This window comes from Mus musculus, chromosome 5, assembly GCF_000001635.26.
Source record: "Mus musculus strain C57BL/6J chromosome 5, GRCm38.p6 C57BL/6J".
In the NCBI taxonomy this organism is placed as follows: domain Eukaryota; kingdom Metazoa; phylum Chordata; class Mammalia; order Rodentia; family Muridae; genus Mus; species Mus musculus.
Genome location: NC_000071.6, coordinates 66,386,313 through 66,400,687, shown reverse-complemented (window position 1 = coordinate 66,400,687; position 14,375 = coordinate 66,386,313). Strand labels below are relative to the sequence as shown.

The 14,375-nt window shown below is 45.5% G+C and overlaps 1 protein-coding gene across 20 annotated transcripts in view; it reads left to right on the top strand.

Moving 5' to 3' along the window:
• The window catches only part of Apbb2 (amyloid beta (A4) precursor protein-binding, family B, member 2), a 320,340-nt gene that overhangs the window by 218,377 nt on the left and 87,588 nt on the right, over positions 1 to 14,375 (top strand). For 6 of the 20 annotated variants that reach the window (XM_030254079.1, XM_030254078.1, NM_001201413.1 and 3 more), the window contains 4 exons: positions 407 to 612; positions 8,353 to 8,415; positions 8,831 to 8,916; positions 9,001 to 9,061. In XM_030254079.1, the coding sequence (XP_030109939.1) occupies positions 407 to 612; positions 8,353 to 8,415; positions 8,831 to 8,916; positions 9,001 to 9,061 (416 nt within the window). Of the gene's footprint in view, positions 1 to 403; positions 613 to 8,352; positions 8,416 to 8,830; positions 8,917 to 9,000; positions 9,062 to 14,375 lie in introns of all 20 variants that reach the window. The other 14 variants (XM_006503691.4, XM_017320620.2, XM_006503688.4 and 11 more) reach the window with 3 other exon arrangements.

The following is a 14,375-nucleotide window of genomic DNA, read 5'->3' as shown; positions in this document are numbered from 1 at the left end:
ACCAGTGCTTTATCTATAGAAAGCGGTTACAGAAACTTAGACTTATAGCCAGGAAGGATGTATAATGCCAGTCAGTCAGTCTGATTGACAGCGGGATCCGGCAGGCTCTGTACGTAAACAATTGGAATTTGTCTTCACGTTTGGTTATGATTCATGGAGCTTTAGCTTGAGGTTCTTGGAGGTATGGGGTGACTTGAAAATAAGGTCATTATACCAGAGATGGCCACCAGTCTTTCCAGTTCTGTCTCCTCTCAATTACCCCTTTCACCACATTTTATATGGTAGGTTCTTCTCAGTTCAGTGCAGACATTTCTGGGTGTCGGGTTTGCCTGGCTGTTGGAAGTTTTCTTTTTCTCCTTTAATAGTGTGGTTTTTTTTTTCTCTCTCTCTCTCCATCTCCCAGCAGATATCTGGAGTGATCACTCATTTCAGACAGATCCCGATTTGCCGCCGGGCTGGAAGAGAGTCAATGACATTGCCGGGACCTATTACTGGCACATCCCAACAGGGACGACTCAATGGGAACGGCCTGTCTCCATCCCAGCAGATCTCCACGGCTCTAGGAAAGGGTCACTTAGTTCTGTAACGCCATCGCCCACCCCAGAGAATGAGGTAAAGTGGACTGTCTTTTTACATGTTCACTAGATGTAGCTCAGTTTCCTTTCAGGCCAGCATCCTCCGCCCCACTGGGGTAAGCCTTGTGATGGCCACCCATGTTGGATGTAAGAGCTCAGTAGTGCTTCCTCTTCATAAATAGTGCTAATGTCTATTTCTCCTTTTAATGGATCCTGATTTCTTGAAACACCATTCTAGGTACAAAAACCTAGAGGAGCTGATTAATGGGAAGGGGCTAAGTTTCCCCAGGGCTCGTGGAGACAGTAATTTACTCTGCAGGCACCATCGCATGGTGCTGGATCCATGAAATATTTACGCGTAGAAGAACGTCTCTTAGCCAGACGTGTTATAATTATCATGTATCTTATTAGCCTTGGGTTCATTTGCTAGCATGCAGAAGATGTCTTACAGAAATAACCCTTGAGAGCACTTAGATGCTTAATTCCTATTTAAGGAGAAAAAAAAAAAAGGAGATGTGTTTATTTAGCAGAAGTGACATTATTTTAGAAATAATTAGCCACATAAATTCCGGGCATCCCTGAGGAAGAAATTGGGATGTTTAAACAAAGAATTGAGGCCTTAAAAAATTTCATTGTGGTGTTCATTCACCCTGAGGCAAATATTTGTCAAGCCTAGCAACAGCACACTCAAGAGAATTATCATTGGGAAAGGTCACAGCCAAGTGACGGCCTATTTATTTATTTATTTATGTCAGTGGCTTCTCTAGCAGCCTATCTTTTCTGCCTTCCCTCTACTTTTTCTTTGATGATAAATCCTTTGTTCCTTAATGTTTAAAGCCCACTTTCTCTGCATTTGAGAAATTGGTGCATTTGAACTTTACCCCTAACCGGCCCCACTCTTCTGTATTTGCATAGCCACAGCCCCACTTCTCCACCTTTAGAGAGATGGGTTGGAGCTAGCTATACCCTCTTTGGTAGATGAGAGCCTTGGCTGGTTTGGACTTTGCCCTGGTCATCTGACATGTTGATTCATTACCACTTAACCACGTAGGATATTGCGGCTTAGCCCTAGATGGTTTTGATAGCTTCTCACTGAAGCCTAATAGTTGTACATCCAGAGCAACTTCTAGTCAGTGATTTATTAACCTTGTAGTATGTGTACTTGGGATAAAAATAAACTAGTGCAGCTCTAGCCTTCAACAAGTTTGTTATGAAGGAGTCTGTCCCCAGCCCATCTCAGACATATCCTGGACTTATATCTTATGCTACAGATGGCGTCCCCAGTGCAGAGCCAGCCAGTATCCGCCTCTGTTATATCCTCCTGGTATACTGTGTTCCTCTATCCTAACTGTCCAGTTGTGTTCAACAGTAGATGACCTACAACCAGGAAAGTGCATCATAGATAGAAAATCCAAGGCACAGGGCTATCAATGACACACAGCAGTACCCAGGGCCTCTGAATCCTTGGCCAGGATTATCTCAGTGCCCCTGGCTCTAGGTGTCCAATGTCCTCTGCCTCCTGTTGTCCCTGAAGTCAGGAGGTTGGACTAATTTGAGACCCACTCCCTAGTCCAGGTGTCTCACATCCCCCACACTTAGAAGAGATCGAGTCTTTCTTGTGCCTCCCTGGTGGAGTCCAAGGAGGGGACTCTGAGCTTGTGTAGCTTCTCTTTGTATTTCTTTGCTCAATATAGCAGAGTCTTGTTTTGGTGTTTTCTGCAAATGTCTTAGGAGGAATGCAGCAGAGATGGGCAGCTGGTACTGGGTAAAACTCAGGTAGGAGAGGGCCTCCCCCAGCCCTGGGATCTTGGGGCCTCTTGTCTGTTCTCTTCCATCTCCGTGCCTGCTTCCTATCCTACTCATTGTTCAGGGCCCCTTCCTCAGCTCCAAAGGACTTATCTCATCTTCTTTGTTCTTCGGAGTTTTTGGCCAGGCCAGCGTCTTGTCTCAGTAGTCCCACAAAACACACACCTGTTACCGAGGTTAGTTGCCTCTCCCATTTTGACACACACGAAAAAAAGCTAAGTGGTCTTCACAAGATCACAGAGCCAGTGTATGGCAGAATCGAACTTGAACTTTGATCTGTGGACCCCCTGCTTCCACTCCCAGACTTGACACACTCTGTTAGGAAATAGAGTCTCTCAGATCTCGTCATCTCACAGGAAGGGCTCTCCATATCACATGCAAAGCCAGCCAGAAAATGACTACTTAATAACCGCCGTCCCAGGTGCTGATGACAGCGGAAGAGAAATGATTATTTCGCCAGCTCCATCTCTTTGATCCCTAAATAGAATCTATTTCAACTAATTTCAAAGCATGGGGGGGGGGGGGAACCAGAATGTTAAGAGAGAGAAGTAACTTGTAATATGTTGTGCCAGGGATGCGTGTTTTCATTGAGCTCTCTCTCTCTCGTGAGCTGGCTTGAAAAGAAAAAATCAGATCACTAAGCGCCAAATCGGTTGATGGCACAAAAGTTTAGGACTGCAAGCGAGCGAGCTTCCTTACAGTTTGGAGATCGTTACATTTCACTTTCCAAAGTTCACCCACGAAGTGTTAAGCACAGCGTATAATGTTTCCAATACATGTGCCAGCAAGTATTTTTGAAAGTTTATCAACTGGCCGAGAAGTATTTGCTACTGAAACTTGGCCCACAGGGCTGTTCCTCCCTCCGCCTCCCAAACCATGTAATTGTTCCAGATTACCTCTGCAATTACGTGGCTGTGGAATTTTTAAAAGAGAAAGCGGGCCATATACGATATTTTTTTATGAATAGTGCTTGGCCTATGGCCAAGACTTGCTTAGAATCTTCATGTAGAGATGGCCAGGGTTTCTCAAAGGAGTGTGCAAGTGGTACCCTTAGAGGGGATCCTGTCTCCTTACGAGGTAGCTCTCTACATTGCCAATGTGTTTGTGGCCATTGGCTACCTAAGCTGTTAGTGTCCCAGGAAGAGACAGTGTCCAAGCTCAGAACCTGCATGGTTCCATGTATCCATAGAGTAAGGTTGCCACATTGAGGGACTTTTCTGTCATTTCACCAAATTACAGGAGGTTGACATTCAAGGACAGGAAAGAACCTCAGAGATAGGTCTTGCAGATGCAAGGGCAGTGTTTCCCAGCCTGGGAGCTCAGGGCAGATTCCTGGTGCTCATAAAGCCGTCTGGTTCCTTGGTGCCATCTAAGACAATGGCACAAAAGCTCCAGGGTGAGATCTGTTCTTACATGGTCTTTTCAAGGGGTTTTATGGTGTGACAACCAGGCCTATAGGAAACTACCCCTGCCCCTATTTGTTTGCCTGTATTACTTCCTCAAAGGAATGGTCATGCCCTGGCATCTCCCAGGAATAAGTATTCTCTCTTGGGGCTGGAGAGATGGCTCAGTGGTTAAGAGTACTGGCTGCTCTTCCAGAGGTCCTGAGTTCGAGTTCCAGAAACCACATGGTGGCTCACAACCATCTATAATGGGATCTAATGCCCTCTTCTGACATGCAGGTATATATGCAGATAGAGCCTAAATAAATAAATAAATAAATAAATCTTTCCAAAGAAAGTATACTCTCTCTCCTTTGAAAGCCCCTTATAGTATTATGATCTGGGGCCTGTTAATCGTTTTCTAGAGTTCCTCAGAGTTTGTGACCCATTTCTTTATCCAGCATAACTTCTGATATAGTGTGCATGAATTTCATTCATTGTTTGCTGAGTGGAGAGGACACCCATGCTTATAACAGTTGATGCCATCAGTTGACTTCCAGAAGCATCAGAATCAACTGGAGCCTCAGTCCCCTCCCAACTCTAGACAACCAGTTGTCCATTGTGGTCCCCTCCCAACTCTAGACTACCAGTTGTCCACTGTGGTCCAAGAAGTTCGTTTCATAACACAGCTGTCTTAGTCAGGGTTTCTATTCCTGCACAATACATCATAACCAAGAAGCAAGTTGGGGAGGAAAGGGTTTATTCAGCTTACACTTCTACACTGCTGTTCATCACCAAAGGAGGTCAGGACTGGAACTCAAGCAAGCCAGGAACTTGGAGGCAGGAACTGATGCAGAGGCCATGGAGGGATGTTACTTACTGGTTTGCTTTCTTATAGATCCCAAGACTACCAGCCCAGGGATGGCACCACCCACAATGGGCCCTCCCCCCTTGATCACTAGTTGAGAAAATGCCTTACAGCTGGATCTCATGGAGGCATTTCCTCAAGGGAGGCTCCTTTCTCTGGGATAACTCCAGCTTGTGTCAAGTTAACACACAAAACCAGCCAATACAACAGCCTCTACCAGTCTGTTTTGGTGTTTGGTTTTGTTTGGTTTATGTTTTTTGTTTGTTTGTTTGTTTTAACGTCTTTGGATTATTTTCGTGTAGTAATTGACAGTTCCATACAGTAGTGGCCCTTGTCTGCTGGAGCTACATTCTAGTGTCCCTTAGCCTCTGTGTAAACTCGCAGCTAGGTCTGACCTTGTGCCAGAAGAGCTATTCAGTTACTAATGGGAGAGAAGTGTACACAGTATGGAAATGCAAGGCAACAGGATAATTCATTTCCTAGATGAGACGGTGCAGATTGGTACAAAATGACCTCATGATATCCAGGATGACAATTTAAAAGTTGTAAATAGCTTGGTAATGTAATTTTCCATTTAATATTTTTAGGCCATGAGTGACTTAAAACAAAAGAAGCCAGAACCATAGTTACATAGGAGAGCTATTAGGTATGCCCTTTCAAATCGTGTTACATCCACTAAAAACCTAGAGAGTATTCTTAAAAGAAGGAAGACATTATATCCACACAGATGTCTAGAGCATAGTACACCGATCTCTTGCCCTGCCCTGTTCTTTGATATTTCAGAATTCCAGTGTCCCATCTTCTTTGCCATTTTCCCAAAGCCATGTGTAGCAAGCCTTGATAAAATGGGGTTGAAAAGTATAATTTGAGATTTATTATTACTCAACCTTTTTTTTCCACATGAGAACAAAGAGTAGAGAACCAGGGCACTTCCACCCCTAGCACACCTCCCACCAGCCAGGCCGTGTGCTAATATCAACCCACTCCTTCACCTCACCATGCCACCTGCCCTGTCTAAGGGGCAGGTGGGGGGGGGCTCATCGCTGTACTGAGCCATGAGGTTGGAGCTGGGGTGTAGTCCTGGCTTTCTATAGCTGTGCTGGCTTCAGGACTTCTGAGGTGCACACAGGTGTGATAACAGCCCCCACCATGGTCACAGGAAACATGCAGGTGCTTTCCCACCCGGGTCTATCACGTGCTCCACCTTCTGGTCTCCGACTGCGCTTTACAGAGTTCTCTGCTCTAGTGAGGTTCAAGTTCTAAACACAGAGTACCACCATGATTTGTAATGAGCACAAATGTTGTTGCCTCTCTAGGTTGGGAGGTCTGAGTTTGAGGAGCTGCTGCTGCTGGGAGCCCAGTGCTCTCCTACCTTCTGAGAAAAGGGGGGGGGGCACGAGAATAAAAGGATAAACTTTCAGGAGTGAGCACATTGGTAGTTAGTCCATCCAGGAGGACCTCACCACTTCCCTTAGTCCCCATCCCGTCCCCAACACTGCCACACTTGGGATTGCTTCCCACACAGGGTTTTGAGAGGACACATTCTAGCCATGGCATGCCATGAAGATAGCTCCCTCAGAAGGACTTTCCAGACCATGAGAATCCATCCCCACGAACCCCCTGCTGGCTTTGTTGAAGAAGACTTTTTTTCCAGCAGAAGGTCATTGCTCTGTTTCTGTTTGATTTGCAGAGTTGTATTCCAAGGTCTTCCACCACCACCAAGGGAAATTAAGATGAAAGTCCTCAGTCGTCTAGGACACACACACAAGTGGCTCTCCCTAGCAGGCCCCACCCTTACACAGCTCCTGCTTGGTGCAGCGGGTCTGGAAGGGTAGGCACTGTGTTCCCAGCACTGGGTCAGTGGCTCAGTATATAGCGTGGGAACCAGGGCCCTCTGCAGCTTTCCCCTAACTGAGATTGACCATCATAGTTCAATGGATGCTGCACCCTAAACATGGCCTTGGCAGGACCAGGAGAGGGCAATCCCAGCTACAACTCTGGCCCTGAACATCTCTTGGCCACGCCAGAATTTAGCCACTCTGCCTAGAAGATTGCCAGGCAGGTGACTACTTCTGGACGACGCTCTCTGTCCATTCCTCGCCTCTCAGCCTGTCTCTGTGTCACTTCTTGCCAGAAACATATGGCTCGCCTGCTGTTTCCTTTTTTCCTGCCTCCTCTTTGTTTCTCCCATAATCTTTCCATGCTGCACACTACAGACCACAGTGACTGTAGAGTCTGTGTCTGTGCGGAGCCCCCCAAAAAAAAAAAAAATGCCAGGAGGGTTTTTTGGTTTTGTTTTAAATTTTTATTACCTAAACATTACTTACTAGAGCTGGATTATAGCTCAGGGGCAGAGTGCTTGGCTGGCATGCTCAAGGCTTTGGGTTCAAGTCCCAGCACTACAAAATTAAATAAATCGATGTATTAAATAGCTAAATGTAGAAAAAAAAAAGGTCACTTCTTAACTAACTAAAAATAATTAAATGACTATACTCCGTTGTTCTTAAAATTAAAGAAAAGGCATGTTATTCTCTGTTCTTCTAGTCATTAGGGGAGATTATTTTTCCAAATCAGTGTGGTGATCTGAATACTTAGTAGTATGGGTTCAGAGCACCACGCTCCAAAAGAAAGCCTTTGTGTTGACCGAATGGCAGCTCATCCACCCTGCCAACTCTGCAGTTGGTCAGCACACCATTCCGCGGGCGGGGCGGGACAGCCGATTGGCCTGACGTTGATTTGCTCTCAGTGAAAACCTCAGCAGCCTGACTGTGAGTTCTGGGTCACCATTCTCCACGCCTTTTCAGTGTACTTCAGTTGAGAAGTGACTCAGTCAGAAACTTCCCACTGTTGATGCTTCATATGAGGAGAGATTTGCAGAGCAAATCAGTTTCATTTGGTCCCGTAAGTCTATAGAAAATATTTGCGCATTCCCTTGGCACACTAGGAGAAAGAAGTTTTCTCATTGTCGAAGGGAGTGGGGAAAGAGCTGCTTCCCCATGGAGAGTCATCTCGCGAGCTCTCCCAGTGCGACAAGGCTCTGTGCTGTGGTCTGTAACCATTTAGGAAATCACCGCCCTGCCAGGTGTGAACTCTGGACAGACTTGCGTGGCACAGAAGTAGCATTTCATGAATCGGTGGTTTGCATTAGATTGTGGGAGGCTGTTTTTCATTAAGTGAAATAAATTTCATCAGAAGGCTGATGTCAGCCTGTGCTCCTGACTAAGCCTCTGTCCCCGTCGTTCCCTTTCCCCCTTGACTTAACAATAACTTGACCCCCAGACTTTTGTGCTCTTAGATATGAGCATCCCCGTTTCCAAGCCAGCATACTGACATCCCTAATCCCACTTCCATCTAGAAAACCTGCGTGTGGCCAGGGTGGTGGGGGCCTGTGGAACTGTGTAGACTGGGGACTGTGAAGGTATATGGTTTGCTTCCAGGCCCATACTTAGGATATAACTGCACTGCGATCTAACTCTGTTGAGCCGCTTACTCTGGTAGATAAGACCCCGTCCTGGTCAGATAATGATGTATCTTAGAGAGGGCTCGCTGATAAGTTACCGTTAGATTTAATCTGTTCCCTAACCCGTCCTGTGAATATCAATGCTAACAACAGTGTCTTGTGTTTTTCCCCCCTTGTGTTTTCTTTTCTTTTCTTTTTCTTTTTTTTTTTTTTTTAAATTGATATGTTTTTTTTTTCCTATGTGAATAATTACATGTCTAGAAACAGCCATGGAGTGATTTTGCTGTTCTGAATGGGGGAAAGATTAATAGTGACATTTGGAAGGCAAGTATATTGTCAGATTTTAGATCATTTAATATTTTTTTTTTGTTCCTTTCTGCATGGCGGCTGTTGCTTCTTTTTCTTCTTTGTGAATGTCATGCGTTCTGCAGGGGCCGAGTGGCGAGTCTTCCAGACCAGCCGCTCACACTCACGTCATCTATTTTTATTTACTTCTTTATTTACTGATGTCTCCCATTGTGAGTGGCTTCAAGCTGGTGTGCCCCAGGTCCCCTGTTCTCTTGTAAGAGCCAGAGCTTGTGAGCCACGCCATCACCCAGCAGCCTTTGCATGCCATTTTCTGCCTAAGCTCGTTCACGCCCCACTCTCCGCCTCTTGCTGGGGGCTTTCTCTCCCCTTTGGTATTGAGGCTGGGTAATGGGCCTCTCCACTGTACTTAACAGGATCTGTTTCCCTCCAGGATTTGCACGCAGCCACAGTTAACCCAGACCCCAGTTTAAAAGAGTTTGAAGGAGCAACGCTACGCTATGCATCCTTGAAACTCAGGTAGGAGGGTATGCCCAAAGGGATGGCTTCTGCATCTAGTCTTGCAACAGAATTCTAAGACCAGTTTTCTGTTCTTCTTTCTAGAAACGCCCCTCATGGTGATGACGATGATTCTTGTAGTATCAACAGTGACCCAGAAGCCAAGGTTTGTAAGAAAGATGCTTTCAGCAACCAACTTGTATTCTCACAGCAGAGTAATGGCTTTGGCTAATTGCCCCACCCCCTTTTAAAGAAGCCATCAGCCCTGAGCCAATTACTAAGTAACCGTCAGTGTTGAGCTGTTACTAAGTAACAGCTTTCTAAGTAACAGCTTTCTCTGTCTTTGTTATTCGCTCTGACACTTTAAGAGAACCCCTGTTACAGTTTTGGTTCTGAGGTATTTGTGTAATCATCACTACGACCTGCATCTTTTTGTTCAGTGTACTAAGTTGGGTTTGAGGTTTGATCCCTTCCCTGGACTAGCAAAGTGCAGTGCAAAACTCTCACCATGCCGGGCAGTGGGCAGCGGGCAGCAGGCAGCGGGCAGTGGCAGGAGCAGTAGCTCTCAGTCAGCTCAGAGAGGGAAAGGGGGAAACAGCCGAAGTGTAACAGTATGCTGCACTGCCCCGCCATGGGGTTCTGTGGGTTAAAGGATGAAAGGCACGTTCCCGTTCTCATCCACATGGGTACTGGCATATCATCCACATTGACGACTATTGGGGGAATGGGGTATGTCCTTAAGAGGGCCGAATCAGAAACGTGAAAGGACACCTGTAAACTTAAACCTGCTTCAAAATATTCCTGTTCCACCCTCCATCCAGAAGGTTCCTCGTGACGTAAAAACTCACTATGAGAAGAAGGGGGGGGGGCTCTTCGGTACCTTTATATCAGTCACATTGGCCTTCCTATTTCTTTCTCTCTTTTTAAAAAAATATTTATTTATTTATTTTATTTTATGTATGTGAGTACACTGTAGTTGTCTTCAGACTCACCAGAAGAGGGCATCAAATCCCATTACAGATGGTTGTGAGCCACCATGTGGTTGCTAGGAGTTGAACAGAGGACCTCTGCAAGAGCAGTCAGTGTTCTTAACCACTGAACCCCAGCCTTCTCGTTTCTTCTATAGCCTGTGTAACTACGTTTCTTGTGTTTCGAGAAACAATCAATGCATTGTTGATGAGGCACCAGCCTTTTAAGGGGTGAGATCCTAGAGGCTCTGATGACCCATTCGTCATACTGAGCCATTTGGTCTGTCTCTCACAGTTTCCGTGGTTCAGATGAGGACACTGAGGACTAGGAAGGTATAAATACCTCTTGAGTCTGAGCACGTCGAGTGACTACCAGAAAGTTCTCAAGCAGAAGTCTTTTAGGGGCCACCCCCAAATTCTGTGATCAGCATCCTCAGCCACATTCTGAGTAGATAGCAGAGGAGTTTGTGTCTTGCCAGCGGTGTAACATTCTCCTTTAGAAGCACGGGGCACAATACGTAGATATTATTCATTACAAGAGAACTAGTGGAGGATTGGGATGGTGTGACCCTTGCTTGAAATAGGGCTGAACTCCAAGCTCTTGGGGTGGATTGGATGGTTCTTGCAGCCCAGGCCTCAGTAGGCTAAATCTCAGTGTGGCTTAGAAGCAGGCTGAGGCTGGAGCGAGAAGACCTGGTACTGATGAAGAACAATCTGTGTAGGTTAGTTCACCCCCACGAACGGCTGGGAGGGCGCAGGGGATGCTGTAATCTGTGCAGTCCCTCAGGGTGTGTATCAGCCAGCCTTCCATGGAACTGGGCCACCCAGAATTACAACATATATCAAAAGCCAAAGTGTCCTGTTAGCTAACTTTGAAGAAGTCACAAGTTTAGAACTGGCGCTAATGGAGCCAGTTTGGAAGAGCCTTGTCTCTCTTCTGCTTCTACACTGCCGTTTGCCTGGAGACCCAGAGCCACTGAATGAGAAGTGGCCGTGCCTAGAGTTTCTAGATGTCCAAGCTCCTTTGTAAAACCAAGAAACTTAACTTTCAGTCTGCTTGAGATCAAGGAACTTGTCTCCCAACTCCCAAATGAGTGTGTGTGTGTGTGTGTGTGTGTGTGTGTGTGCATGCGCGAGCACACACACACACGCGAACAAGCACATACACTCAAAAAAATATTTAACTCCATGTTATATAGTCTATAAGGAATGATTGATTATCCAAAAGATCACTATGAAAATGTCTCCCTGGGGCTGGAGAGGTGGCTCAGTGACTTGATGCTCTTCCAAAGGACCTGAGTTTGATTTCCAGAAGCTAACAAATACCTATAACTCCAGTTGCCAGGGACCTGATGCCCTGACATCTATGGGCACACCTAAGCAAGAAGCAAATACTCTCTCACAGACATGAATTTAAGTTAAAAAATAATTTTACATATATAAAGCTTGCAAGCTAGGAAGATAAGAATAATTGGCTGGGTGGTGGAGATGCCTGCCTTTGACGGGGTGCACCCCTTTAATCTCAGCACTGAGGAAGCAGAGGTGGGTGTGGATCTCTGCATTCAAGGTCAGCCTGGTCTACAAAGTGAGTTCCAGGACAGCCAGAGTCACACAGAGAAACCCTGTGTTGAAAAAATATAAGCTAGACATCTTTAAAATCCCACTTATCTTCAATGAATCTTGAAGATCAGTTGCCCGCTGAACCCTGTACCCAGAGATGGTAGCGTGCACACAAACACACACATGGCCACACGTGCACAATGCCCCAAAAGGGCAGAGTATATTTATAATGCATAAACGGTTTTGAGCCTTCCTATTGTTTCAGACATTAAATACGTTTTATGATCGGTGGTGATCTGTGTGTGGGCTCATACATAATTCTTATTATTTTAAAATCATTATGGGTTCACTGAAAAGACCCCCAGCTTCAGTCCCCACATGCCCTTCACGCTGCTTCAGTTAATATTAACGTCTTCGTAATTATAGCACCCGTAAGCAGTCAGTCTCTCACTAATATCCTTCCTCTGCCCTGACATCCAAGGGTTCTCTGTGCAGGTAAGGAGTACTTTGGAAGTTATTTCATATATCCCTGGGAGCAGCTCTCAGGTTTGTCCGTGTTAGTTTCATCATTGCCGCCCTTTGTTGCTGTTTAATTAGCAGCAGCATCCTCCAACCCTCATTTAGGCAGTGGGACCATTGGGCTTGTTCAAAACACTACAGAGCAGAGATGCAGCTTCCTCAAAATGTGTGACTGTTTTCCCTTTCCAATTACTGCTCTGGCAGAGGTTGCTAGAACCAACATTGCCAGGTCAAAGGCCATCAGTCTAATGGCTCTGTCACTTACTGTGAAATGGCTTTCAATAAGCCTACGGTAACATACAGCTCCATATTACAGTCAGTAATATTATAGACCCCGTTTCTCACCCACATCCCAGGTCACCCCAGGCTTTGCCAGTTTTTTATTTATTTGTCTTAGTTTTATAGCATACGAACTATTACTTGCTAGTGTTACATTTCTCATCTCCCTTCAGCTCCCTGCCTCCCTCCCTTCCTGTGTTAGAGATTCAGCGCACAGTCGCAAACATGCCAAGTGTGCACTCCGCTAGTGGGGCATTTCTTATGGAATGATTAAAGCTCTTAGGTAATCATTTCTTTCTGATGTTCAGGTTTTCTTATACTGTCCCCTCTCTGTTCTTGGATATAATCCACAAAGCCACTTAGCTTTCATCCCTAGAGGTCTCTATACATGAAGAACTGTCTGCCATGATGCTCTTAAATAACTCTTTCCAATTATTTCTTTCTCTCTTCGGTGACTTTTATCAGCGAAGAAAATGTTTTAAATATCCCTCCACACCTAGGCCTTTCACAGATAATGACAGAATGACTCCTTGTACTTTGGTGGCCCGGTAGGAAGCTCTAACAGACCTCAATACTCAGGCTCCCCTGGGCCCGCCTGCTCTGCTTTCTTGCTGTGAAATCGGAGTTTAGTCCTTCCATGGTGTATGGTGCATTGCTCACCAAATGCATTATTAACACCACAATAAAATCAAATTGGAGAAAAGTTAACGCTCTGAAAAATAACACACCAATTCTTTCCCATCCTTTGTTGTTAACTGCTCGGGTTTCTGTAGAGGGGATTTTGTGCCACCTGCTGGAAAATATTGGGATTTATGCCTTTAGAGAAAATGGCTACATTTCCTTTAGAATCATTGAATTTAAAATTTAAGTGGTTTTAAAGATTTTTTTTAAGTGAGTTCGAGGGTTCTACAATGAGTGGCGAAGACAGCATTTAGCGTGGGTCTCCCGAGCCTCCAGCCACCAGATGCTACTATACCAAATCATTTTCGTGGCATTTGTGAGGAGTAGCTTTGGGGGCATTGCTCTTTGAACTCAAAAGAAAGGAAACGTGATTGTGTTGTCGGAAGCATCCAATCCTTTGGGTCTCAGATTCCTCATCTGTGAGATAAGCACGCCTCATATTAGAAGCCCCGTCTGATTCTGAGGAGTTATAAGATTGCCTATGAAATGGAGCAGCCCTAATCCACAGCAACTAGAGATGAATTGGTTATGTCTAGAAAGGGATGCTATAGTCCTGGCTGCCCTTTCACGGGCCCTACACTCTGCTCATGGACTTGTCCCGCAAATGCATGAGTTCCTCACACTATAGATGAGAAAGCGATGCTTAGAATAGCTCGAATGACCCATCTCATCTCACAGTGTGCTCATCTGGTAGCTGGTGGAAATAAGAAGTCTTCAACCCTGTGCACATGACTCCCAAACCTCTTGTTCCAAGCCACTGTTTCCCCAGGCTTAAGGTCGCTTTGGCTGTCTATCTAGATGGGGTTAAGGTAGCAGAGTTGCCAAGGGTGGGTGTGAGTTCTGGAACTGGGAGGTCATTGCCTAAAGATGGATTCTTCTGGACTCCTATGGCCCAGTGCTTTGTGGCATGCTGGCCTTGGCAAGGTTGATATGATCGTCACACTGCTGAGGACAAAGGCTCACATTAATGAGTCCAGGAGCCACACAGATGCAGATGCAACAGGCCTACAGAGAACACTGAGTAGGTGACACTGTTGGGTTTGAAACTTATATCAAAATAAGACATGATTTTGCGGTGTCTTCTGCAGGGACATAAGCATAGTTCATCACTGCAGTACTTTCCATTGCTTATGTCCGTTTGCAGTTAGTGCCTGGTCCGCTCAGCCATTTTATTATCCAGGCACTGGATCTTATGAGGGCTTTTCTTGTTCTGTTCTTGCTACACCCAGCCCCACATGGAGAAAGGAAGGAAGGAGTGAGGCTAGTCGGGGCTGGGTATGCTTGACAGCGTAACTCTCCAGCAAACGGGATAGGAGTGCAAGGTTCTAATATTCCTCTTGAGATTTATTTATCCGAGCCTTCCCTTGGTTCCTATTAGCATAAATTTCCATGAAGTAATTCTATTAGCTAGCAATTCACTAGATTAACCCTAAGAGATAAACAGGAAATCGCAGGGAGCGTCTTCTCTCATTC